The 26513-nt window shown below is 42.6% G+C and overlaps 1 protein-coding gene across 5 annotated transcripts in view; it reads right to left on the minus strand.

Moving 5' to 3' along the window:
- Atp13a4 (ATPase 13A4) overlaps positions 1-26513 on the minus strand; it is a 126282-nt gene that overhangs the window by 13209 nt on the left and 86560 nt on the right. For 3 of the 5 annotated variants that reach the window (XR_013113516.1, XM_076942764.1, XM_076942763.1), the window contains 13 exons: positions 25529-25679; positions 23770-23856; positions 23390-23543; positions 22138-22249; positions 16563-16687; positions 11512-11675; positions 10591-10713; positions 9215-9294; positions 7387-7429; positions 6945-7054; positions 5828-5924; positions 4218-4364; positions 3757-3829 (listed from right to left, as the gene is read on the minus strand). Coding sequence is in view for 4 of the 5 variants with exons in the window: in XM_076942764.1 (XP_076798879.1) it covers positions 3757-3829; positions 4218-4364; positions 5828-5924; positions 6945-7054; positions 7387-7429; positions 9215-9294; positions 10591-10713; positions 11512-11675; positions 16563-16687; positions 22138-22249; positions 23390-23543; positions 23770-23856; positions 25529-25679 (1466 nt within the window). In the remaining variant the exon portion in view is untranslated. Of the gene's footprint in view, positions 1-3756; positions 3830-4217; positions 4365-5827; positions 5925-6944; positions 7055-7386; positions 7430-9214; positions 9295-9670; positions 9868-10586; positions 10714-11511; positions 11676-16562; positions 16688-22137; positions 22250-23389; positions 23544-23769; positions 23857-25528; positions 25680-26513 lie in introns of those variants that run through there. The other 2 variants (XM_034515808.2, XM_076942765.1) reach the window with 2 other exon arrangements.

The raw sequence follows: 26513 nt of genomic DNA on the forward strand, positions 1-26513 counted from the left end.
CCTCCATGTGAGAAGCTTCTTTTTGTACCAGATGGTAATTAACACAGAGAGACATACTACAACTGATCAGAGCAGAGACTAAGGGACTGGGGAATGCTTAGCCCTAAATGGGGCATCTGTGTCACGGCCCGTTCTCCAAAATCTCTAGAATCTTTGCAAATGAGGGGGCTGTGGTGGGAGGAGACAGAAAGGCTATACAGCAAGAGCTGAGAGATGACGGTAATGAAACAGTGTCTTCTGGACACAGGGCAGTTGCACATGTGAGCTCACAGCAGTCATGGCAGACACCAAACCCCATCACAGAATGGGAATTGGGCATAAAGTGCTACCCCTAGTTGAGGAACTATTGGCAATTGATAGCTACTGGGAGAAATGGAGCGAGTTTTCTCTAAGAGTGTATCCCCAACTAAGTCAGCTATGTTCCAGTGTTAGGATGCGCATATAAGAATATTTATTTGTCCAGCACACATCAGTCTTGATGGGTTTATTCTTTTAAAGGATACTAAGTTGGTTTGGGAGAGAAGAAAAGTAGAGCAGGGAGGAGTTTGAGGAGAGGGTGAATGTGATAAAGAAAACATTGGAGTTAGAGAGATGGTTCAGTGGTTACAAGCATTGGATGCTCTTGCAGAGGACCTGGGTTTGATTGCCAACACCCACACAGAGGCTCACAACCATCTGTCACTCAAGTTTCATGGGATCCAACACACTTTTCTGGTCTCTGCAGGTACCAGGCACCCACATGTCACTCTCTTTTTGCTGCCTTCAGATCAAAATGTAAAACTTTCAGCTACTTCTTTAGCATCATGTCTGCCTGTGTGTCTCATGGAGGTGGTAATATGATCAGAGGTGGTGTTGATGCAGGCAGGACCCCAGTCATGTAAGATTTGGATTACATGGAATGAGAAGTTACTAAAAAACTTCTGTTTGCACTTTTTTACTACTGTTATTGTGGCAGGAGGGCATGTGTCAGCAGTGCATGTGTGTGATCAGAGGACATCTCTCTGGAGTGGTTTTATTTTTTTCCTCCCACTTTCGTGTGGGTGTCAGGGACTGAACCCACATCTCCAGGCTTGCAAGGCAAGCATTTTTACCTGTTGACCCATCTTGCCAGACCATACTGGACCATCTTAAGCAAAAGAGTGACATCATAATATTTACATTTTAACAAAAACTATACTGTGTGAAAGGTAAACGGAACCACCAAAGACAGTTTGCATAGAAATGCTTTAGGGCAGCCTGTGACTTTCTATGTAACTTTTTAAAAAGACAGATGGGGTTGTCAGCAAGCCAAGAAAGAAAGCCAGAGCAATTATATGGACAATGCTGGCCTGGCCCATCCAACAAAATAGGAGAGATTGGTTATCGTTCATGGGCAGGAAGGGAGCCGGGATGTAATGTGAAAAGACACGTGGCCATGGCAACTCTTATAAAGGAAAGCATTTCATTAGGGCTGGCTTACAATCCAGAGGTTTAGTCCATTATCATCAGAGTGGGGAGTGAGGCACACAGGCAGACATGGTGCTGGAGAGGTAGCTGAGAGTTCAACATCCAGAACCTTGGGCAGCAGGAAGAGAGCAACATTGGGCCTGGCTTGGGCTTTTGAAACCCCAAAGCCCATCTCAGTAATATACTTCCTTCAACAAGGCCACACCTCCTAATCTCTCTCAGGTAGTGCCATCCCCTAGTGACCAAGAATTTAAATATACAACCCTCTGGGGGGGGGCATTCCTACTCAAACACTCACTACAGAACTTTATATGTGTTAGATAGAAAGACTGGAGAAAAGAGAAAAACTCAGAATTACTATCAGACTTTGAGTAACTAGGGAGATAGTGATTCTATCTCATAAACTGTAAGACATATGAGGAAAAGGACAGTGTTGTTTCTCGTCTCTTGTTTCACTGACATATCCCAAAGGCCTGGAGCATTAAGTAGCACAAACAAGCCACTCAATAAGTTCACATAACTAGGTCTGGAAGAATTGAGTTTAGCTCAACTATGTCATGTGCAGGCCCTGCTAAATATGCAAAGCTGGATGCTTCTTCCTTCCAAAGCTCCTGATAATCATCTTGTCTGGAGATGTAAACTAAGGATTCATCCCAGAGAGATGACTTTAAAGTCCTGTGACTAGTTGACATCCCTTAGAGACAAGGTGCAGGCTGAAGTCAAGATGCTCCGAGAATAGGATTTAAGGGGATTAAAAAAGAAAGAAACGGAACCTGTGTCAGTTAAGCTGTAGATGAACAGGAGAGTGTTGTATCACTAAAGCGAAAGGAAAGAAACCATTTGAGGAGAGGGTGATGTTGAGAGGCCGGTGCTTGAGGAGAAGTGGCCATTGCTACTGACTGCAGACAGGCATGGAGAACTTTGGCAGCCACAGGGAAGTGGCTGAGTGGAGTTATCACTTCCTCCACCTGAGACGTCTTTGTGTATTTCTGTGCATGGTTTTGGAATGCATTTCATGAGAGCTGTTAAAATTATGGAAGAAAAGGCATCAAAGCAAGAACATTGCACATGTAAAAAGAGCCATACCTTTGTAGCAAGTTAGTTGTTTGCACCCTCCCAGACAGCAATGCCTGGGGTGACTCATGAAGGATGCCTACTGCTGCTGAACTTTCAAAGGAAAGTGGGCAGTGGAATTGAAAACCCATGTTCACACAAAACCCTACACGCAGATGTTCAAGGCAGCTTTTGTCTTAACCTGTCAAAACTTGAAAGCAACAGAGTTGTTCTTCAGTAGGCAAATAGAGAAATAAACTGTGCCACAGAGACAAAAGACTATCAGTCAGCACACTAAAGAGGCAGATGCCAAATTATGTAAGGTGTGTAGAAACCTCAAATGTGTAGACTTCTTATATGAAAGAGGCTGATCTGAAAGGCCTGATGAGTATATAATTCCAACTGCAGAAGTTTCTGTAAAGATGTAGAGGCTGTTAAAAGACCACCGTGGTTGTCAGAAGTTTGGGGGGAGGAAGAACAAAAAATAAAGCATAAAACATTTTTGGAGGTAAACATTCTGTATGGTAGCACAATGAGAGATATCTGTCATACGACATGTCCAAACTCAGAGTTCGAGACTAAGAGTAAAGCCAAAAAGTATGAGCTTTGGGGGTGGGGGGGGATTGTAATGTATAGATGTGCAGAGGTCAATGTGTCTACGTTGGGGCAGGGATGAGGCTTGCAATAGGGGGGGAGCTGTGTACACTCGGAAGGGATAGGTACAAAGGAAATTTCTGTACCTTTGTCTCAACATGGCTAGAAACCTAAAATAGCTTGAAAATGCATTCATAAGTTGAAATTTTTCCCTGTGTAGGAGACAATCCACATACTCATTAGAAAGGTGGGAGGCAGGAGCATTAAGATGGCAGAATTGCCCTTAAGTGCCACTTTCCATGGCAAAAGGCAGCAATTCGGAGGTCATAAAGATCAAAGCCATTCAGCTTTACAAGCGAAGCACATTTCAACTGCATCTACACCAGAAAAAGCACACCAAAGTCATTTCCCATTTTCCACGTGCTTTTTCATTCTGGTTGATTAATGCCCATTTATAGAAGCTCTATATTTCAAGGGAAAGGCAAAAGGCTAGTTTTTCCCTTTCTTAACATTTTCTTTTAATAGAATTGAATATTCTATGGCCACACCCCATCTCTGGGACTAAGCTATACAATCCTGCTGCTGACAGACAGCCTTTCCTGGGGTGGAGGGAAGGCAGTAGGAAGAAGCATCTCCAGGAAGAAAGTGTTAAAATGTTCTTACTTGTTACACCAATAAGAGTCGTGATGGCCAGATCCTGGAATAGAAACTGGTAATTTGAGAGGCTGTTTGTCTTCTGGAAACCAAAAGGAAAGCAGATTAAAGAATGACAAGGTTGTGGGTGAAGCTTAACAAGAATTGCATTGTGTCTCCCTACAACCTGAATTTTTCAAGCAGCTTACTAAGGACATGGCATGGTTTCGGGGCTGTTTGGGTTGATGAGTGGTGGAGGCTATGGAGGGTAGTAAGACCCATGTCTATGAAAGCCTCTAGCTACAGGAGAGCTTCCTATGTGTGCTTCTCAGACAGGTTCCCCTGCATCCGTGATACCCAGAGCTAAGGGGATCACCTGCTAGATCTGTCTTGTCCCTTTTCTGATGATTAACAGAAGGTGCGGGTTTGGTGTAACTCAATAAACCATGCATCCCCAGTAGTCACATGTAACAGCTGTTTGATAATCTTACAGTTTTCACTGATGGAAAGTCAGAGCAACTGAATTCACAACATGTGTCTTGGGTATTGTTAGGTGAGATGTTATACACTGTTAATAAATTGTCTCGCTGTTCTTGCAAAAGTTCTGACTTCAGGCATGTTGCTTCCCTGCTCTCGCACTAGAGAAGAAAGGAGATCATAGTATACCATGTTGAATTATACTTCTGAGGGTAATAAACTGTTTGGGATTCCGAAATAGGATCATATTCCCACAAGCAGCTTAACCTCCAGTGCCCTCATCAGAGAGGCTGAAAACCTATCTGAGAGCAAGGTTTTGAGACCAGAAGCTTGAACTGAGGAGAGAGCAAATAAGAAGCGAAGAGGTTGGTCTGCAGGGACGGCCGCTTTCCTTGGTGCTGGAGAGTGAGCTCGCACACTGCAATCACACTCGATAGCGACCTCAGTTCTCCTTTTCTACCCTGTTAAATGATACGAGCCACCACATGATACATGTGTTTATTTTTATATCATGACTCGCCAATTTCAGATCTGTGTACACAGGGAATGAGAATGAGAGCTGGTAGGTTATTTTCCCTTGACAGTCAATTGCTAAGCTTTCATGATTGTTAAGATCTAGATGTTAAACACACCACAAAAAAAAAAAAAAAAAAAAAAAAAAAAAACCCACTTCACCACTAAATTAATCGCATAACATGAAGGTAGGATATATGCAAAGCTTGGTGCTATTTCCTTGCTCGTTTGTTTTTCTATTATCTATTATCTACGTTCCTGGGTTATCTCCAGTTCCTGTATCTATTTGGTACATAAGTGCGTACGGCTACTGTATGTTTTTCCCATTCATGTTTGGGTGTGCCCGGCGGGTAGCTGGAGAGTCACACCCCTGAAACTGCCAAGGGAAGGCTGCTGTGATGGAAGTCTGCTGTGATGACTAATGTTGGTTGTCAACTTGACGAGTCTAGGAAAAGGAACCTCAGCTGAGGAGTTGAATTGCCTCCATCAGATTAGCCTGTGGACAGGTCAGTGGGATGTTTCCTTGGTTGTTAATTGATAAAGGAAGACCCAGTCCACTGTGGCCTGGGCCATCCCTGGGAAAGCAGGACTAGGCTATGTATGTAAAGTAGCTGAGCAAGCCAGGGAAAACAAGCCTGTGAGCAGTGTTCCTCCACTGGTCTCTGCTTCCCACTTCTGCCTTAAGTTACTCTATTTATTCCCTTCAGTGATGGGCAGAAGCCTATAAGCCAAACAATCTCTTTCCTCCCCTGAGTGGCTTTGGCTCATATTTTATCCCAGTAACAGAGAATCAAGCTAGAACACCAGTTATTAAAGCATTACTCCAGGACTAGAATGCAGTCTTTAATAAATAGAATTGGGAAAGCAGATACCTGGTCCACAGGGACAAAAGTGACAAGGAGAATAAAATGGCATTATATTCTGTCCCTCAGCTGTCACTTGTCGTTGTGTTTTTATATCAGAGAGTCACAGCTTGTCCTGCAGGTCTGTCTAGCCCTGACTTACTTTGTGAGCTCTCGGGGACACTTTTAGAGGGATCCTTGATTTAGCTCCCACTGGCTCAACTACTTGCTTTCGTTCTCACTAAACGAGGCTTAGTCCCAAGTCATACCCAGTAGAGCAGCAGAACACCAACATACTGAATCATGCTGTACAGGGCCATGTACTTAAACATGCAAAAGGACGTAACGAGAGCTGCGCGGCCTTCCCTGTGGGAGAAAGGGAATGGAGGGTTTGAGGAAAGTGGTGGAGAGAAACCGGGTGTTATTCTGTCCTTTTTTTTTTTTTTTTTTTTTTTTTCATCTGAACTTTAGAACCACAAAAATAGATAAAAAGCCAGACATCTGGTTATATGATAGCTCGTCTCCAACCGCGCACAGCCTTGAGCCAGTGGGAGCCAAATGCCTGGTTGTTTGGAAAAAAGCAGTTCCGGCCAGTGTCCACAGGCTTGACCCAGCAATGGACTTGGACTCTGATTTACAGTTACTTTTGTCCACTGTGCATGAAATTGTTTCAGCTCTTGAACTCAGAGCAACCTGGGAGCCAGTCTCAGACCTCACATGCATGTGCTAATATGATTTGGAAGATCACTCCCCTGCCTCAGTTTCTGCATCTGTGAACTAAGGGGAGTAAATAAAGCCTGGGAGCACATTCAAGCAAGTGCTTGGGGAATCTGGCAAACGTTTGATCCAAATTTCACCTCGGAAATTCTAACTTTTCCTGCACCAAAAATGATGTGTACACTCAAATCACCTGTGCATCAGATTGAAATAGACTAGACACAATGAGCATGCTCCTTTCTTTGCCCTGTTGTCGGCTGGTGCTGAACGAATATAATATTCAAGGAAAAAACAGATGGCATGTAAATTACCACTTCTTTCTATTTTATTTGGATTGGGGCTGGGACTTTAATTTACTTGGTGTAATAACCTCCTATTGGTTAAAGACCTGATCCTCAAACCAGGTCCTGCTGCTGTCATTGGCTCTGCCAGGGAGGTAATAATCAGTGACTTGTATTGGAAACAGCGCTGTTCTCCCAACATTATTTTCTGCCCACCCCCCCCAACGTTATTTACAACTCTTTTGAAATCCATTAGGCAGGAGAATGTTTATATTTTTACAGAAAGCACCCTTTCTACACACAGCTCTTCTGCTTTTCCCTAGAAGAATAATATTATCTGCACCCAGAAGTCAAAAGAGAAAATAATACCGGGGAAGCAAGCTCTTACTTGATGAGATGCGGCACGCATTCGATGTTTGGAGTTTTGGAAGTGAAAGGAGAGGCCACCGATGCCTCCTGCTCTGATAAAGAGATGCCAACATGAGCCATCTTCAGAGCCTGAAAGCAAAGAGTCCATTTGTTGCCTACGTACACACACACACACACACACACACACACACACACACACACACACAAGCTGGCCACAAGGTAACCTCCCCCAAACCAGACTTTACCCTGCCTGTCATTTCAGAAAGAGATGGCATTAGATACCTACCAAGGAGGAAAGGGTTCTAGAACCAAGCTGGACGTTATTTAGTGTACCATTGGGTCATTTAGTGGCTTTGGTCAAAACCTTCCCAAGTCCTTGGTGTCAGTTTATCCATCCATAAAAAGACATCCATCCCAAGTATTTTTGAGAAATTGTGGCCCCCAAGCCGGTAGCGACTTACCCCACAGTCATTGGCGCCATCTCCACACATACCTACAAAGTAGCTTTAAAAAAAAAAAAAAGAAGAAGAAGACCAAGTGAGTTGAATTGTAGAGATCAAGGCTGGTTTATTCATAAAGCTACTTTCTCTAGTTAAAAATAAAAAAGGGTAACCAACCTTACTTAAGGGTTTAAACTTTTTATTGTAAGGATGTTTGCCCTAAGAGACTGGTCAATGCAATGTGTAACCGCACAGTTACCACAATGGATGAAAAATCTAGGATATCACTGGGTAGGCACTTCATAGGCACTCCCCTCCACAAAAACATTAATGATCACAGCTATGTGAAGAGACAGCACAGTCAGGAGGTTGCAGGATTTTATCTAGAAACCAGATCTGGGTTTTTGTCTTCTCGCTTTGCCATTTATAACAGTAGTTGTTAGGCTGGAAAGTGACTAGTAAAGTCATAATCATGAGCACTGGGTTTTGGAGGAAATGCACCCTGCCGGTGGTCATGAAGCACCAGGCCCAGATGTTGAAGAAAGAGAGCAGAGTTCTGCTTCCGCATGCATTGATGGTTGGGTGAATACTCGTGTCTGGAACTGTTGGCTAAGATTATGAATGGTTGGTTTCTTAGTTCAAGTACTCACAGGATGTTTTGTATTTGCTTTTACACTGCTATTGGTAGCCAGCTTACTCTGAATCCCTTCATGGTTTTCAACCACGAGAAGACATGGCTTTCTAAGCAGAAAAGCTGCCTTCAAGACTAGACCATGTAATTGGGAAGATGGAGTTAGAATGGGGGTCACATTGACGTGATCCACCATGAGATTTCCTTAAAAGGAAATGTGTTGTCAAAAAGGTAGACATTCATTTCATCTGTAAATAGAGACTCTCGGTATTGACGTGTCCTAATGATGTGATAGAAAGATGCTTTAGCATAAGAATATTTTAATCTTGAGGTATTTGATGATCCTCTCTGTTATAATTGTGGTGATAGATTATGAATACAAAGCCTAAATTCTTGGTCCTTCAGTGGCTGAGCTCATACCCTTCCTGTCTCACTCACACAGTATCCTTTTGTGACCCTGTAAACTCATACAACAGTTTTTAGCTTTGGGTGCAACAATGACTTATGTGAGGAGATTTACAAAAAATAGTGTGTTGAGGACCAAAAGAATCAACTAAGCAGGGTTCCTGGGGCTCACAGGAACTGAATTGATAATCATGGACCCTGTAGGGATCCAAGCTAGGTCCTCTGCATATATGTTATGAGTGTATGGGTTGATACTTTGATGGGATCTCCAAAAGTGGGAGTGGGGATGTCTCTTACGCTTTTGCCTATGATTGGGACCCCTGTCCTCCTACTGGGTCACCTTGTCCAACCTTGATATGAGGGTTTGTACCTAGCTTTACTGTAATTTCTTATGCCATGCTCAGATGATATCCCTGGGAGGCCTGCTATTTTTTTTTTTAAATAATGAAAGAGAAGAGGATCTAGGGAAGAAGAGAGGTGGAGAGGAAACCGGAAGGGATTGGGGTAGGGGAAACTGTGGTCAGCATGTAACATACATAAAAAAATAAAAGTTTAAAAAATAAAAACATGGTGTTCCAGCCTCATATGACAATTAAGTCAGTTCCACTGGAAAGTGTAGAACAGATCTTCTACTTTTTCTAAGTTTCCCAGTGGCTATCATCTGCCCAGGGTAAGAACCCCTGCCCTAATCTATCTCCTCAGCGCCCTGTGCCTCTTCCATCCACTTTACTAAGGCCTCCATTGCTTCAAGCCTCTCCCATTCCCCCTGACTGCCACACCTCCATCACTTCATCATGGGCAAAAATCACTTACTCCAGTTTCTGGAATTCTTCCACCAGGTTTGACTTTTGCCCAGGAGACATTCTTGCAAAGATGGTCCCATTGATTAGTATCTACAACAACAACAGGCAAAAGAAAGAAAGAAAGAAAGAAAGAAAGAAAGAAAGAAAGAAAGAAAGAAAGGAGAGAGAAAGAGAGAGAGAGAGAGAGAGAGAGAGAGAGAGAGAGAAAGGAAAAATGTTTTATTATGGCAGTTAAGCACACACAAAATATAGAACATTGCCTGGTGGTATTCATGAATAGTAAAAGTTTTTCTCAATAAAATAATTCCTCCTCCTTTTCCTCCCCCTTCTCCTTTTCCTTCTCTTCCCCCTGTTCCTCCTCTTCCTCCTTCTCATCCTCCTCTTCTTTTTCTTTGTATTTTAAGATGGACATTGAGACTTTTGTTAACAAATAAACCCAGTGAAAGCAAAATGTAAGTATTTATAAAAATAGTTTATTTTTTTAATGCTGTATGCAATTGAACCCAGCAGCCATGAGGAATACTGCCTTCTCTGTCAAATGCTGAAAAATCTTGAGCATCACAGAAAATTGAACCAATGAAATCTGATACATTACAACAGGGAAATACAGAAAGACCCAGGAGAAGGCAAAGACACAACTGTTTCCCAGAAAACTGTTCCTAACTAGCAGAAAATAACCAGGTGATAAGATAAAGACTATTTGTGCTTTGGTCATGTTATCTGGGCTTGACCATTTTTGAAACTCAACTTCTATCCCTTAATGAACCCTGTAACATGGGTGGTTTGAGGGCATCATATCCTGCACTGGTTTCTCTTCTCCACACTTTAAATTCTTCTGTATGACAGCAATGTGCCCCTTGCTCTCTGTGGCTGTAAACTCAGTTCAGCATATAGTCAAAGTCTATTTGTTTATGAATTAGTTACTTTCCCCCATTATGAATTTATTCCTTGTAAAAATAGTTTAAGTTTGGCCCCTTCAGAAAAGGGGTCTTCTACACAAACATAATGGTACTCTCCTATCTTTTCCTGCCTTTCTGTTCCACTGCTGAGTTCTTACTATACTGTGAAATCCCTTCGCCATGGCAACATGGTAAGAGCCGTGCAATGCCCAATCCCAATCCTCCTTGCTGCCACATTTTCCTAGAGCTTGTAGAAAGTTCACTCCTCATGTTTATTATTTTCAAATCTAATGGGAAACAATAGTAACTTTGCAAAAAAACCATTCCCTCTTTTGTGATATATACAAATAGCTAGTTTTTGTTTTGTTTTGTTTCTTTTGGGTTTTGTTTTATCCATTCCCAACACTGAAACTCTTTGGGGGTCATGCTGTATAAATGACGTATTCATCATCTGCACAGAAATGTCATTGCTTCCCGTAAAACTCACCTTTGGCAATAAGCTGCTGAAATGTTGGCTTATAACATGGAAGGATTTTCCACTCAGGGCAAAATGGTAATTACCTTCTCTGCCATTTTCTGGGACTTCTTCTCTGATGTTGATATAGGTGTCCTGCAAAGCAAGGTGCAACTGTTCTATTCTCTTCCTCGATGGCTAGAGTGGTCAGGACCACAAGCATATCTGACAGCAAGGACTGAAGTTAGACCAGGGTCTTTCTTTAAAAGTCACATTCCAGCCCTGATCCCTCAGAGAACTCCTGATTCTTTGCTGGACTGATCTTCACACACCACAGCCACTGGCAGATAAAAACAGCTCATACTTATGTCCTGTTCTTATCTCAATGTGATCTCTGTGTGATGTGCGCACTTCATGAATTTCAAGTGTCAGATACAAGAGCATTGCAAGGTAACAACTCTCTCCTGGAAGTGAAAGTTTGTTGGGCTTCTTTTTCTAACAGAATTAATGTTGTTCTGTAAAAATACAATGGAAATAGAATACTAACAAGACTGGAGATAAATGAACAATTTTTTCCTACCTTGAAGACATAGTCTGATTATCTAGTGCACACAGGAGGTTGACCAAGTGACTAAGTCCCCTTTGAACCCAATGGGGTGGTAAGGGACAATGTGGGAAGTTAAAGTCACAGCTCTACTTACTGTGCCCTTTCTAGTAAGAACCCAAAAGTTTCCTAAGAGTAAAAAGAATAATTACTGTCAGAAGCCAAGGAAGTCTAAAGCTTAGAAGTAGGAAGAGTACAGAAAATTGGCATAATTGGGTTCATAATTTGTTAAACACCTGGAGAAGCTCATTGACTTGAAGTTGCCTCAAAACTTGAGCTAGTCACAACTATGACCATCATCACTGCATGGTGAGCCAGAAAATACAGCAGCGTGCTTGTGTTAGATATACCTGACTCCCAAATAGACCATGTTTCTTCTCTTCCACTAATTTCCAAGAGAGAGATGCTGATGAAGAACCAGTGGCTTCATTCGCCTCAACAAGAATGACTTTCTGGCCTTCAGAAACCATTCCAGACTTCCGGGCCACTGTTATTGCAGTCTGAAGATTATCACCTAGAATGAAGAAAGAATATCCCAAGACGATGATGGAGAGAATGCACCAGTATACACAGGATTTAAGAAACTCTCTAAGGGTTCCATTCTTGTATTAGGTATGAAGATAATTATGAGGTCATTTCAGCCTGACCAGGAGCTTCATAATCCTTTCTCTGGTTCTCTTTTTCATCATGTTACTTCATAAATTACTGGGATATTTTTGTCAGCAAGCAGGAAGGAATTTTTTAAATGTATTTTTGCCATTGGTTACAATCTTTAGAAATGTGTAGGAAGCCTTTTGGCTTAATATCATATACCTGGTGGCTCCTCTCCTGGTAGAAATAGAGTAAGTCCACTGTCATCTATCTCCCAGAGTGATTACAACAGAAAACCAGACAACAAACACAAGGCAATCACCTGAGGACCTCAGAAAGTCAACAAACGCCGGCCAACTGTGAAAGGGATCAGAATCGGAGAAGCAAACTAACAAGGGATGAATTTCTCAATGCTTACCTCTTTCCTCTAAAATGTGTGGCTTGAGTATGTGTTCTAGTATGTTCTCCAAACTGTTCAGACAGCTACAACCAAGAGAGACATAGTATTTCTGCCTAGAGCAGGTAAAAAAAAAAAGGAGGCAGAGGGGTTCTTGGAAAGTGGAAACTATCAGGAAAACCATAGGAAGACAAAGGCTGCAGAAAAGAGCTAACTCAGTGTTTGAGCAGTTAAGTCTCAGGCTCTACACATGTGGATCAGGGACACATGTGGAGCAGACCAATGGGGGGGGGGGAACATGTTTCAAGAACTAAGCCAGGCAGTGGTGGCACACGCCTTTAATCCCAGCACTTGGGAGGCAGAGGCAGGTGGATTTCTGACTTTGAGGCCAGCCTGGTCTACAGAGTGAGTTCCAGGACAGCCAGGGCTACAAAGAGAAACCCTGTCTCAAAAAAACAAAAAACAAAAAACAAACAAACAAAAAAAAAGAACTAAATTATGAGGTGTCACTCTCTTGCCATTTTCCAGAGATGAAAAATAGCAAAACGCTTCAAATTTAAGCTAATACTGAAACTACAACTTATAATAGACAAAACAGAACTGACGGCCAACTATTGACTAAAACAAGAAAAGACTGAAGCTGAGTGGTGATGGCGCACACCTTCAGTCCCACTCCAGAGGCAGAAGCAGGCAGATCTCTGAGTTCCAGAACAGACAGGGGTTGGGAGGACTGAGCATTCTACACTTGGTATTAGTGGAATCAACATTTGGTATACTCAGTAACAATAAAACTGGTCAATTGTCAATGTCTAAAAAAAGCAATCAGTACCAACACTGCCAATCCTCAATTGATTCATGCATTGAAATGATTAGATAATGATCTTAAAAAGCTATTACTATTTGAGCTTTAGGCATGGAACCCTCATAAATGTGGAAAGACAGAATGAACTCCATAAACATGTCCTCTGATCTTCACACACGCGCCATAACACACACATAATACACGCAATATGACAATAAATAAAAATTTAAAAAGAAGTTACTATAAGCCTCCTTTACATGGTCATTGTTAGCATTTATAAAAACAAAGATTCAGCAAATTAATATGTATGGTTGTAATAGATAACTTAGAAATGAAAATATAAGTTGAATTTTTTGAATTTTTTTATCCACTAGATTTTTTAAAAAATAAACTAGATGCACTCAGGGGAAAGTCTCACACATTGGAGAACAAAGAGCACTGTTTTAAATGAACAGAGGCTTGGGTTATTAAAAGGACTTCCATTCTTATCAGTAGAGACTAAGGAGAGGATAAAAAGATTGAAGTGTGTGTGTGTGTGTGTGTGTGTGTGTGTGTGTGTGTAGAAAACTCCCAAAAGCCTGTAAGAGATTTCAATTTATGAAATCCAAGGATTCCAGAGAACCCCAAATATGTTAAATTCAATGAGAACTACCCTCCAGACATACAATAGTCACACAGCAGAAAGTCAAAGATAAAAGAAAAAGGCTGTAAGAGAAAAGTAGCCCATTGCACACAGTAGAATAATGCTCGAAAATGACAGCAGACTTGTCATAAGAACCAGGAGGACTAAAGAAGATCTACTGAGTAGGATGAACCACCTACTGATATGGCAGGGAACCTGCAAAACCTGTAGCCATCTAGAGGTCACAACAGCTGCCCAGGAAAATACAAAACAGAGCATCGGCCTGGCTAGGTAGCAACTGCTGGAGACAGGTGAAACTGGAGTTTTCAAGACTGAAAACAGGAAGGAAATTCAAATGCTGAACCCGGAGATGCCAAGAGTGGGGTGTCTGGCTGTACCAGGGAGATGTCTGGAATGGGGGCGTCTGGCTGTACCAGAGCAAGGCCCAGAGTGAGGATGTGTCTAACCCCACCCCCATATGGAGACACAATCAAAGCACTTCTCAACTCCAACAGGGATCTGAAGGAGATAATGATCATTGTTCATTATTGGGAAGTACATCACAATTTGGGGAAGTTAAGTGAACCCCTCCTCAAACTTTAAAGAGAGCAAGATTATAAAACTACAATAATTATTTTAAAAAATAGGTAAGAGAGTGAGAGAACAGATCCAGGAGGCTGTCACAGACCTGTAATAACCTGTCAAGTGAAAAATAGAAATCCTGGGTAAAAATATAAGGAAGGGAGAACAATGGCAATAATTAAACAAACAATAGAGAGTATTTTCTTCAGAGGAAGAAAATCATATTAAAAACGCTCTGTTCCAGACTGTATTAGTGAAAAAAAAAAAAAGAAAAAGAAAAATATCTGAGTATGCCCAGTTAATATATCAAAGCTCCAACGTTAAAGAAGAAATATTATGTGTAGGTGAAGACTGTGTTTCCTATAATGGGCTGGTATTATGTTTTATAATACCAGACTCAGAAGACAAAAACACCATTCACTCACAGGCCACTAGCAAAAAACTTATCTGCCCCCATGAAGACAAAGAAAGTTGTTGTAAAGACTTGTGAGAAGTCAGAAAGCATTGTGCCCTCCATCCAATAAAGAAGAAATGAAAAATACTCAAAGGACAGAGCAGAATTTTCAACACAAGGATAAAAGGGACTAAAGACTCAACTACAGAGTGACTAGCTCATATCCATACACCCCCCACAGAAGGCTGAAGATAGACTGGGAACACTATGCACTGGATACTCTTACGTCAACTTGACACAAGCTAAATTCCTGTAGGACAAGGGAGCCTCAATTAAGAAATGCCCCCATCAGATCAATGAGGCTGTAGGAAAGCCTGTGGGCATTTTATTATTAGTGACTGATGGGGAAGAGCTCAACCCAATGTAGATGATGCCATCCATGAGCTTGTGGTCCTGTGTTCTATAAGAAAGCATGCTTAGCAAGCCATTGGGAGCAAACCAGTAATTGGCACTTCTTCATGGCTGCTGCATCAGCTTCTGCCTTCAGGTGCTTGCCCTGTTTGATTGCCTGTCCTGACTTCCTTCAGTGACGAACCTTGGTGTAGAAGTGTAAACCAAATCAACACTTTCCTCCCCCAACTTGAATAGCAGCGTTAAACCCTAACTAAGAATGTGCAATGTAAGTTGCTAGAGATGTTCAAAATAGCAAGGTCTACCAAACTATCCCAGGAAGACCTAGAAGTCAGACTGGAGCGTAGAAAAGAGGAAAGCAAAGTCTCCACGGTGCTGTGGGTTGTGGGATCGAGAATCATGGAGTAGATGAGTATGGAGGAAAACAGAAGGACTCCAGAATCCCCAGCTCTCGCCTTCGGTTCAGGAGGTGCACAAGAGAGTTAGAGCTTTGGAAAGGATGTGTGTCAATCACACAAGCAATGGGGCTTAAAGCACAGTAGAAGGAAGCAAGACATGTAAAATACAAATTAGGAAATAAATTATTCACCTGTAATATCTTTCTTATTGAAAAGCCCAAGCATGTTTGTTAAGTTATGTCATGTATTTCCCTGGAGTGATCGTTCCCCACCAACCCCTCATAAGAGCTCTGATGCTTCACATTAGAGTCAAGATGACAACGTGTTCTTTCTGTCTGGAACTAGAGATTCTGTTGCTGATGGGCTGTCAGCATAGTTTATAGACCACACTGACTAAGATACCTCTTCTAATACTTGACAATAAAAACCATCGCCTTTGCATGGGCCATATCTTCTTGTTATTCAGCTCTTATTCCAAATGCCAGCAATCAGAGAGGCTCCTCCTAAGTACCTTGTCGAGAGTAGATGGTCAGACACACTTGACCAGGCTGCTCTATTTGGGATTGGGGGGGGGGGTTGTTTTGTCACATTTTTTTTTAATTTTTTTAAATTTTATTTTATGTATATGAGGATTTACCTATGTGTATGTTATATGCATGCCTAGTGCCTATGGAGGCCAGGAGAATCAGATCCCCAGAAGCTGGAGTTACTCATGGCTGTGAGTTTCTGGGTGCTGGAAACTGAACCCTAGACCTCTGGAAGAGCAACAAGTACCTAAACGGCTGAGCCATCTTTCCAGCCCCTCGGTGTTCGTTGTTATTCGGTCGGTTGGTTTTGTTTTCTTTTTTTCTTTTTTCTTAGACAAGGTCTCATTCTGAAATTCAATCTGCCCCCAGACTCACTATATCCTCATGGCTAACCTCAAACTTGTGGAAATTCTCCTGCTTCAGACTCCTATGTGATGGCATGTATCACCATGCCAGCCCTCAGACTGCCCCAATTTGTGTATCTCAAAACATGTATTACACTGCTTGACTAATTGGTTGTCTCTTGCCTCATGGGATGGGCACTTGATAAGTAGCTTGCCCTTTTGTTTCCAACAGCCTAGATCGAAGCCTTGACATTGGTACAATATTTGTTACGTGATCCCTCCCTGTGTGCCTCCAAGGTGCCCCTGTTTCTGTGATATACTGTGCGGCTGTACCTGTGATCATTACAGTCCGTATCCGGGCAGAGGTGAGCTCTTCCAACACAGGTTTTGTCTCTTCCTTCAATCGATTCTCCAAGATCAGCAATCCCAGAAATATCAGGTCTGATTCCACCTTCTCCCTGATTAAACAGGAAATCACATGAGGATTTTGTTTTGTTTTGTTTTGTTTTGTTTTGTTTTGTTTTGTTTTGTTTTTGTCTTAACAGTAATAATAGCACAAAGACAGAGTTTCCCACGTCATTGCCCCACTCCCACTCTCGCTCCAACTCTGCTCCCCAGGCACAAACGATCCTAACAGGGAGCAGGTAGAGTGGGGGCTGCAGTAATTAGCCCAACTGAACCAAGAGGAAGTACTTGGAGGACAAAAGTTTGCCTTTGACCTTTGCAGAGAATTAGCTCATGATTGCTGGGGCGTCTGTGACGGCTCAGCTGACTTTCATCCCTTCATTTATCTACTATAGAGGAGAGACAAAGTCATGACAATTAAGTGAGAAACAAGAAAAATGGAACAAAATACCAGATTCTCCAGAAACTAAGGTTATACGGGTATCATTTTAACCCATAAGGTATGGTACAGATAAATAAATGAGTCCTTTACTAAGGCCAGTCTGGACCCCCCTCTTCCCCCCCCCCCATTTCTTTCTTATCTGGAAGCTCTGTTCTTCTGCAGAGACTACTCCTGCTCTTCATAGAGGGTACCATGAGAGCATCTGCAAGAATATCCTATGGACCAAGTATGGGGAATGCATTGGGGATTAGAGAGTTAAACATTCCTACAGTTCTGTTATTTAGCTGCAGATACAGAGATAAGATCCCAGTACCTGCCTCATTCATGCCGAAATGCAGATTAAACCAGCACCCACCCGTGCAAGCCTTCACACTGAGCTGCAATGTGCACAGGGCTACAGCATTGGTGGAGAATGCTCTAGAACATTATGAATTCCTCCACTAGGTGGCAGAAAGTGGAGAGTTTCAGCTCCTCACCTCAGAGCAGATCTGGGAGGATGGCTCTCTCACTGAGTATGGTATTTAAATTCCCCTACAGTTTCCAAGCTATGCATCAACAACTTCTCGCCTTGGCTCCACATGAGCCACACACCGTGAATAAGCTCTGCACTTAATCACCTCCAGACTTTTGCTGTTGGAGACTGTTGGAGATTTTCTTATTTCATGACAAACCTTAGTTTTCAGGATCTGCACAGAAATCCTGCCTCAGGCTGCTGGCCTCTAAAGCTTCTCCAAAGGGGAACAACTGCTCTCTCCACACCTTACTTCTACCCTGGTTAGCTGGTTCTTTCTTATTTATCCATGCCTTTCAGTATTGGCTTTATTGATCAGCCTCTAATCCCTGAAGGGATGTCCACCTGAGTTGAGATTCTGCGCACTAATACCCATGCAATGCCCACGTGCAGAAAGCTCTCAGCAAGCATCAGCCACTTGGCACACTTTGATGCTTGCTTTCCATGGTGTTTGGCCATACCGTCAAGAGGACGTCATTTGCTCTTTCTGGTTTCTCACTAGAACTAGCCAGTGTGTTAGGCTCATCCATGTCTACTGAGCACCTACTAGGTGAGGAAAAAAAGGAGAGACTCTGTAGAGGCTGCGGGAGCTCCAACTCCAAGATTTCACATTTAAAGAGGAGGAAAAGCTTAGACATGACCACCTCGTTCATACGCAAAGCTGGGAATTGTACCGTGACAGACACAAAACCCAGAGGTCTGTGGAATCAAAGAGTGGGCAGGCACTTTTGGTTGGAGTGATTGGAGGCTTTCTGAAGGAGGTATTTGAGCCTCCCTTCAAGGTTAACTTAACTGATCCTTGATTAGAATTTTACAGACTTTCCGTGGCCTCGTACTTGGGCCACAGGACTTAGATGTTTTCAGAGATTATATGACATGAGCCAATAATAAATTACATTAGGCCAAGAAAATGGCCAAAAGTTCAAACACCCAGGGCCATCTTAGAATATCCATTTCTAGCTCCTCTGGCTTGTAGCCAGCATAGAGCTCGGTGACTGATATGATCGGGACACCACAGTTCCAATCTCAGCACGCTGCTGCTTTCTGCGTGACCTGGAGTAAACTGATCTCCCTGTGTGGTGTTCTACTACATCTTTGGCTTTCCAAAGTTTCTACTATCTCCAGGTCCCTACACTCTTCCTAGCAAGCATATTAAATCTGAGGCAAGAAGTGGAAAGGAACAGTCCCATGAAGAGTCTCGGACCCTGAAGTGTGGACTGACATGCTGTTTTCCTGTTTCTTGAACTCACATTGTACCTCCTGCAGCAGCTATGCTAATAAAGACTAGTGAGTGTAATGCAGGTGGTTGTCAGCCCTGAGACAACCTCTTTCTTACTTAAAATTTGTATGACCTTTAAAGAAATATGTTTAAAGTAGGGCAAAAACCTCCAATAAGACTTTTATATTGATGCTATAAGTGCTGTCAGCAAACACACTCAGACAGGGACATGTGTAAACAGACAGACACACAGACAGACAGACAGACAGACAGACAGACAGAGAAAATATGTTTTGTCTTGGTCAGTATCAGCACCATGCCCAATTCTGTACAACCCTTTTCTGGCCCCAAGTATCTCTAGTTCCAATTGTGACATCTATTCTCAAGGTCCACTTCCAATTCTGATTTCAGCAAGCTGAGCTAAGCTGATCAGATCTCAATATTCAGAGCTGAAATAGCCAAAGGATAGAACAATTAGTGTAGCTATGAGTCCTCATGGTGGTGATACGGCTTGAAGTGGGAGAGCTAAACAAAGAACCAAAGACAAGCTCCTATTTGTCAATTTGTGTTCAGGCCTTACTAGATTTTGCAAGATTAGAATTTAGATGTCAGTGCCTTTAACAAAGGCAAGCACTCTCCTACAGACCACAGCTCTCATTCCCAAGTGTGCAACTTCCTCCACAGGGAAGGGCTGGTTACATCCACTATTCCCAAACCGGGAATTTACAGCTCGTAAATGCACACACATTGCACTGGATAATAAACAGAGGCAGTGCTGTAAGCAGCATCAGCACCAAGCCCAATTCTGCACAACCCTCCAGTGACCGAAAATATCTCTACTTCAGATTGTGACATCTATCCTCACGCCCCACTCCCAATTCTGACTTCAGTGATCTAGAACTGAGTTGACCAGATCACAATATTCAAAACTGAAATAGCCAAACTTCAGGAGGTCTCACTAAGTTAATCAGGGACTGGTCCAATACTCCGTCCCCCAAGTGTGACACTCGGTGACTATCCACACACCACTCTCCCTCTGGGCCTCATTTGTCCCAAACCCAATCTCAGAGGGTTGGTCACACCAGTCCTTCTCAGCAAGGACAGAAGTGACTCTACATGATATTTTAGAAAGAAAAAAAATCTTTTCAAGTGTGCAGGATTGTCTGCAATGACAAATGCACAAAGAATCGTCACTCACCCATCATACTCTGAATATTTGATTGGATATATGTGGACTTTAAGTCACAGGCACTTGTGCTGCTTACATTACATCATTACATCATAATTACATTACATCATTATTCTACTGCTAATGTATGTGCTAGCACTCTATAGTTAATATTGTTTCATTAAACAATAATAAAAAGTGTTGCTAGTACAGTTTCCCTAGCAAGGCTTTTCATATAAACACAGAATATTTTTGCAGCTCCTCAATTTTGCAAGAATAGTGCAAGTACACAAACTGAGGAGAAGTTGTACTGTTTCCTTGTTAAATTTTACCAGTTGTTAATGACGTCACTGAGCTGCCATCCTTGCAGTAAGACTGTGTGAGGCACTGAGGCTGCATTATGAAGCACACATTACATAGCAGAAAGCCACTACAGTCTCATGGTGTCTACTTTCAAGTTTGAGCAATTGTGCAGTGTGTGTGTGTGTGTGTGTGTGTGTGTGTGTGTGTATGTGTGTGTGTGTGTGTGTGTGTGTGTGTGCGAGAGAGAGAGAGAGAACGTGTTTATGTGTGAGAGCTTGTGTGTGTGTGTGTGTGTGTGTGTGTGTGTGTGTGTGTGTATACCGGGTATGTATTTGTGTAAGTGTGAGTGTGTAGGTGTGAGTATGTATGTGTGGGGGGGGGTGTGTATGTGAGAGGGTGTGATGGAATGTGTGTGTGAGAGAGAGTATAAGTGTGTGTGTGAGAGAGTATGTATGTGTGAGTATGTGTGTGTATGTGTGTATAGGATGTAGAGGGGGGAGTATGGGGTGTGTATATGTGTGTGTATGGTGTGGGGGGGCACATATGTATGAGGGATGTATGGGATACATTTATGTGTGTGTGTATATGGGTTATGTGTGCCTGTGTGCGTGTTCACTGGGGAAGAATGTGTACTCATGGTATGTGTGTGTATGTGTGTGTGTGTGTGTGTGTGTGTGTGTGTGTGTGTGCATGTAGTGTGTGTGCATGTAGAGGCCAGAGAGGACATCTTGAGTGATGTCCTTCACTGTCTTAGAGCTTTCCACCTAGGCTAAGCTAGCCGGCCAGTCAGCCCAGGGACCTGCCTGTCTGTGCTTCTCCATCAGTGTGATCACAAACACAGGCCACCAAGCCTCACAGTTCTAGTGATTTCTGGGATTGAACTCAGGTTGTTTCCCAGCTGAGCCATCTCCCAAGCCCCCCAACCTGTTCCCTTTGTTTTACTGACATCAGCTAAAACTTTATTAACTTCCTGTTTTTACAATAAACTGTTTTCTTCTTCCTTTTAACTCCTTTATAGGAGGAGTTTTTGCAGATAATATGTGCAGATAATAGCACATATAAATTCTAAGATGCTAAGGGAAGAGGTGAAAATATAGCCACAACTAAAGACTGCTGTGTCGGATGAATTTGAAAATGAGCCTGTGGGACTCTAAAAAAACTAAATGAGGCTCGATTAACCCTGCAAAGCATAAATAGTGGTGACAGACAACAAAACAACACAAAACAAAAACCTAGAAATGTTATTTAAGGCAAAATTAACAGGATGCCCCCAAATGGCAGAAAAACCACAACCATAACCACAAAAATGAAAGGGAGGCTATCATTGCTGCAACACACTTCAACTAAGGACACTTATTTTAATTTACACACATCAAAACTTTGTCCAGTGTGACCCCCTTGGAAGGTTTTCCTGTTTCTCTGTAAACATTACCTAGATTTCATGAGTACAATTGAATTGTTGTTTCATTAGCTGTGTATTTCTTATTAAGAAGGTTTTGTTTCTAAGCAAACGTGAAGTTTTACTATTTTTAACTAATTTATATCAGGATCAGGACCCCAGTTTCAAGCTCTAAAATGCTGGTTATTTCCACATGACTGTTTTCACAAAGCCCTAAGGTCACCTTATGTTTTGGATGCTGAACGGCTTTTTCTCATATATTCTGACAGTGTTCGCATCAGTTTTGTGATTTGGGCAGGGCAACATGACTGTATCCCTATTCGCCATATTCAGAGATGTCTATGCACAAAACATGAACATGGCGTGTTGCTGGGCCCAACCCAGAACCTTTGACTCCCACCCCAGTCAGATGCATCTGTCTTCTCCAAGCCATCTTCTGCAGGAAAACCCTCTCCTTTTACCTCATCAAGGTAGCTGTGGGGCAGTCTACTTCCAGCTTCTTGTAGGCCAGAGCTATGACCCGGAAACCCTGTGTCGTGTAAATCTGAAGTTCACTAATAAAAGTAGTTGGTACTGTTTAAAAAATGAAAAACAAAAAACATAGGATTACTACTCAATGTTTACTTAGCCAGCATGGGTAGAGAGACTCTTCACAGTAACACAACTCTTACTAAAGAAAACACACATTTACAAAGTTACATAAAGCCAAGTGGTGGTGGTATACACCTTTAACCCTAGCATTTGAGAGGCAAAGGTAAGCAGATCTCTGTGGGTTCAAGGCTAGCCTGGTCTATAGATGGAATTCAAGGACAGCCAGGTCCACACAAAGAAATTCTGTCAAAAAAAAAAAAAAAAAAAAAAAAAAAGGCTGGGCAGTGGTGGCGCACGCCTTTAATCCCAGCACTTGGGAGGCAGAGGCAGGCAGATTTCTGAGTTAAAGGCCAGCCTGGTCTACAGAGTGAGTTCCAGAAAAAAAAAAGTAAGTTCAGGCTAACACCTGAGGATCCAGTAAAGCTGAAACGAGACAGAAACACTTGAAAAATAAAGAATAAGAAGTGCACAGAATACTTTATTCTCCAAATACTTACTACGGGTATAATATGACCAAGTTCTGCTTTACAGACATCTGTTTATTTGGATTTTTAAAAAACAGTACACTGACATTAAAACTAAAGCCAAGATTGGCTGTGCAGAGTACTTAGGGGACTCCTGTACTTAACTGGAAGGAGGTAGGCAGGTGAGGGAAGGAAAGTGCTTCTGGCTGAGGAACCAGATGTGTTCAGACACGGGGAAGGAGGGGTCTAAGACAGCTCAGGGAAGCCCATGACATGAGGGACAAAGCAGTAGGGAATATTTAATGGGGACTCAGATCATGAAGAACTTTATCTGTGATCTCAAAGGAATTTGAACTCTGGTGGAGGCTGTGGAAAGCAAGCAGATGAAAAATGCAGGAAATAGCAGTACAGGAAGAAATCAGGGATGGGGGATTGGAGGATTGGGATGGGAGATGGTTATTATCCAAGATGGAAAACTGGGAAATACAGAAAGGGAAATTTGTAAACTTGACCTTGGTATTGAGTTTGGAATGCCCATGAATCAATCAGTAAGTGATGTCCAGTGGGCAACGGGATCTAGAGTGTTGTGGGCACAACTTTGGCTAGAAACAAAAAGTGTGTATGGCACATTTGTATCCCACACCCATTGCTAACCAACCTGTGTCAGGTTGGCAAAAACTGGCCACTCTCTCCGGTGCACCTTTCATGAACGCCAGTCGGCCACCTCCCATCTCCTGAACGATGACCGTCATCCTCTGCAGTGCTGATGAGAATGGGAACTGATGGACGATTGCGAGTCCTTCCGCTGGGACCTGGTTGACGGACCGGAAATGGAGAGGCACGTACTGGCAGAGTGATAGCGAGAATTCACTGACACCCCCCCCCCCAACACACACACACCTCAGTCCCTGTTTTACCAGATCCAGGAGAAATATAACACATTTTTACATCATCAGTTCAAGATACATCCATGTGCTTTCCAACTTGGTGGTCAGAGCACAGCTTCTTCTGGTTTGAATTCTGATCTTCAAGGCTTACCTGGCCCACTGTGTCTGGAGGCTTCACTACCGTGGTTTGTGCCAGCGTTTCCTTGATGTGAAAATCTTTCCCAGAAACAGTCATTTCCTGTTTCACAAAGGAGAGAGTTCACTGTATGGGGTTTGTTTATTCACACACTGACACTAAGTTTGCACCTTCCTCTTGCAAAGACCCCCTCAACCACCTCAGTATATTGACAGGCCTCCTTCTGCGCTGCTAGGCTGGTGAATCTCGGGCTGCTTCTACTTCAGGAAACAAAAGGCAGACCTCACTGAGAGGGGTAGAGCTTGAAGGACACAAGTACTGAATTATTCATGCAATTTATCTGGCTTTCGCTGTTGGAATTGCTGCATAAAGGTTCGTTCTCGGTTTCTGAAGAGCTTAACTTGCAAATGTTGAGTATGAATCTCCAGGCTTGTTTTGTGTGGAGCAGGCAACTTGCAGCCTTTCTTTCCCCAGAGTCCCTGTTGATCATGCTGTTCCCTATCTGCCTAAAGCGGACCAAGCAGGGTATATTTTTGCAATATGCATGATTACCATCTAGGAGTCACAGTAATAATGACTCTAAATTATAGGCAAGGAAACCTTCTACCTAAAGATATTAAAGTTCTTTGTAATCATCTAATTGGGTAGCTGACAAAAAACAATCTCAGGAAAGAAACTGTAACCTCTACTTAGAGGCACAGATGCAATATTCCAGAGAGACTGCAAGGCAACCACATCTGTTAGAGGAGGGTGGTCCCCCAGAGACATCTCTTCGGAGGTGCTCACGCAGTTCCCAGGGGCTGAGCTGCTCACATCCACGGGAGAGAGAGGTTAGCTACAGTGAAGAAGCTCAAACCATGTTGCCTCCTCCTGCTCCCTGCTTTGCCCACAGTCGAGGTAATTCCAGAGACAGAGTTCTTAAAGGCTATCTCTGAATACGGTTCCTTTTGAGAAGCATTCTTTTGTCTTTTTGTATGGCTGTCACTGCATCGGTTTGATCCCCTGATACTACAGCCATAAGAGCCAAGGTCCCAACACACAGAAAGACCTCTTGAGGCTGAGAATCAGTTAGGGCAGAGCTAAAACCAGAACAGAAAGAGCCAGGTTCTTAAACCACAGGAGCATCTACTCTTGGAACTAGTTTAGAATCTCGGGGGAAACTCTGGAATAAATTCTGCTCTCAGTCTTGGAAATTAGAGGAATAGTCAATAAAGTAGAATAAAACTCTTGATTCCAGTGGCTCTCGCACTTGCACTGTGGAATGCCATGTTTCCTAATCCCTGTATACTGGAATGTATGTGCTTTGCCTTTCTTTTTTTTAATGAGAATTAACAATTGTGTATGCTTAAGGGACACACTGTGATGTGTTCTTTACCCTATGCATATATTATACAAAGGTGCAATCACGACAATTAACATACCACCACCCCATCAAATTAACTCTAGAAAATTCCAAAACAAGCTAACAGGAGGGTGGAATTAGAAAATAATTATAGAATTATAATTGTATTGATAAATACTAGACTTACAATAGGTGCTAAATGCTTTGGCACTTACAAGTATACTAAGGATTTTAATGGCTGCCTCACTTAATCCCCCAGCAAACCTACAATATACATGCTGTTCCAATCAGAAAACCAGGCTTAGACTAGCTTGCCCTTTGTACCACATTGGAAATTCCACGTTTGTTATGTATTAAAGGGCTATGATATCATTTGTGTTGTGTTGGCATTAAAGAAATATTTTTTGCATTCGCTGAAGGTCAGAGACTTACCCATTTGGTGGCTTCAAACATTTTCAGGTCTAGAGGGTCTCCCTGGATGGTCCCATCAAGAAGAATCAGAGAGTGGCAGCTGGCCATGGCAGCACACAGTGGACCCTGGGGCAGAGCTTTGCCTGAGGCAAAGCTGTGGACTGCCTGAAATCTGAGAGAGAAAAGAAAGATTCAGTCCTGTCTCCTCATGCCAAAAATGGAGCTTCTTGGAGGTCTTTGATTTAATGTGCTTTGCTGCACTTCCCCTGTTCTCCACAGGACAACAGTGTGCTAGCCAGCCTTCCCTTTAGCTCAGGAATACTAGAAAGGCTCAGAGGCTGTTCCATGCACTTTCCTACTTTGCCTTAATTCTTCCCAGACTTATTTCATTCACACAAGTGGAAATGACTAGGACCACTCTTTGCTCTGAGGTCTGCTCATACCCCAGTAACTAGGTCACGTCTCTTCCAATTGTGGTCAAACTCCAGGTGTGTCAGATGTACACCATCTTCAATCAGTCTTACAGGGCTGGGCATAGTTTCTGTATCTGTCTCCCAACATGTAAGATGATTGGCCCACAGTAGACATTAGGTAAACATATAAGTAAATGAATGAATGGGTTCATTCTGAGAAAATTTACAGGTTATCCTTGGAAAGGACCCTGTGCATCCCCTCTTCAACCCTGGCATCTTGGGTCCATATTGTCACCATTTTCTTCATTCTTTCCCACAGGAAGTGACTTTATCTAAAATCAATGGAAATAAAACTCCAGTGTTGTGTATAAGTTTTATTTACTAATTGAAAGTAAGTCTTCGAGTTCATCCTTGGCCCCACTAGAGGAGCTAGCTCCTCCTCAGCCATGTCAGGTAGCTCCTTACCAAACGCGTAGCACGATAATTGGGTTGGGGGAAAAACTGTCACATCATAGAATATTTGAATGGCAGTAGTTTCTTCCTATGAAGAGGCAAGAGCTTTGGCTTAGAGCCAATCAGAATCTACTTGCCCT

The sequence above is a fragment of the Arvicanthis niloticus genome, chromosome 12 (assembly GCF_011762505.2).
Source record: "Arvicanthis niloticus isolate mArvNil1 chromosome 12, mArvNil1.pat.X, whole genome shotgun sequence".
NCBI classification, from domain to species: domain Eukaryota; kingdom Metazoa; phylum Chordata; class Mammalia; order Rodentia; family Muridae; genus Arvicanthis; species Arvicanthis niloticus.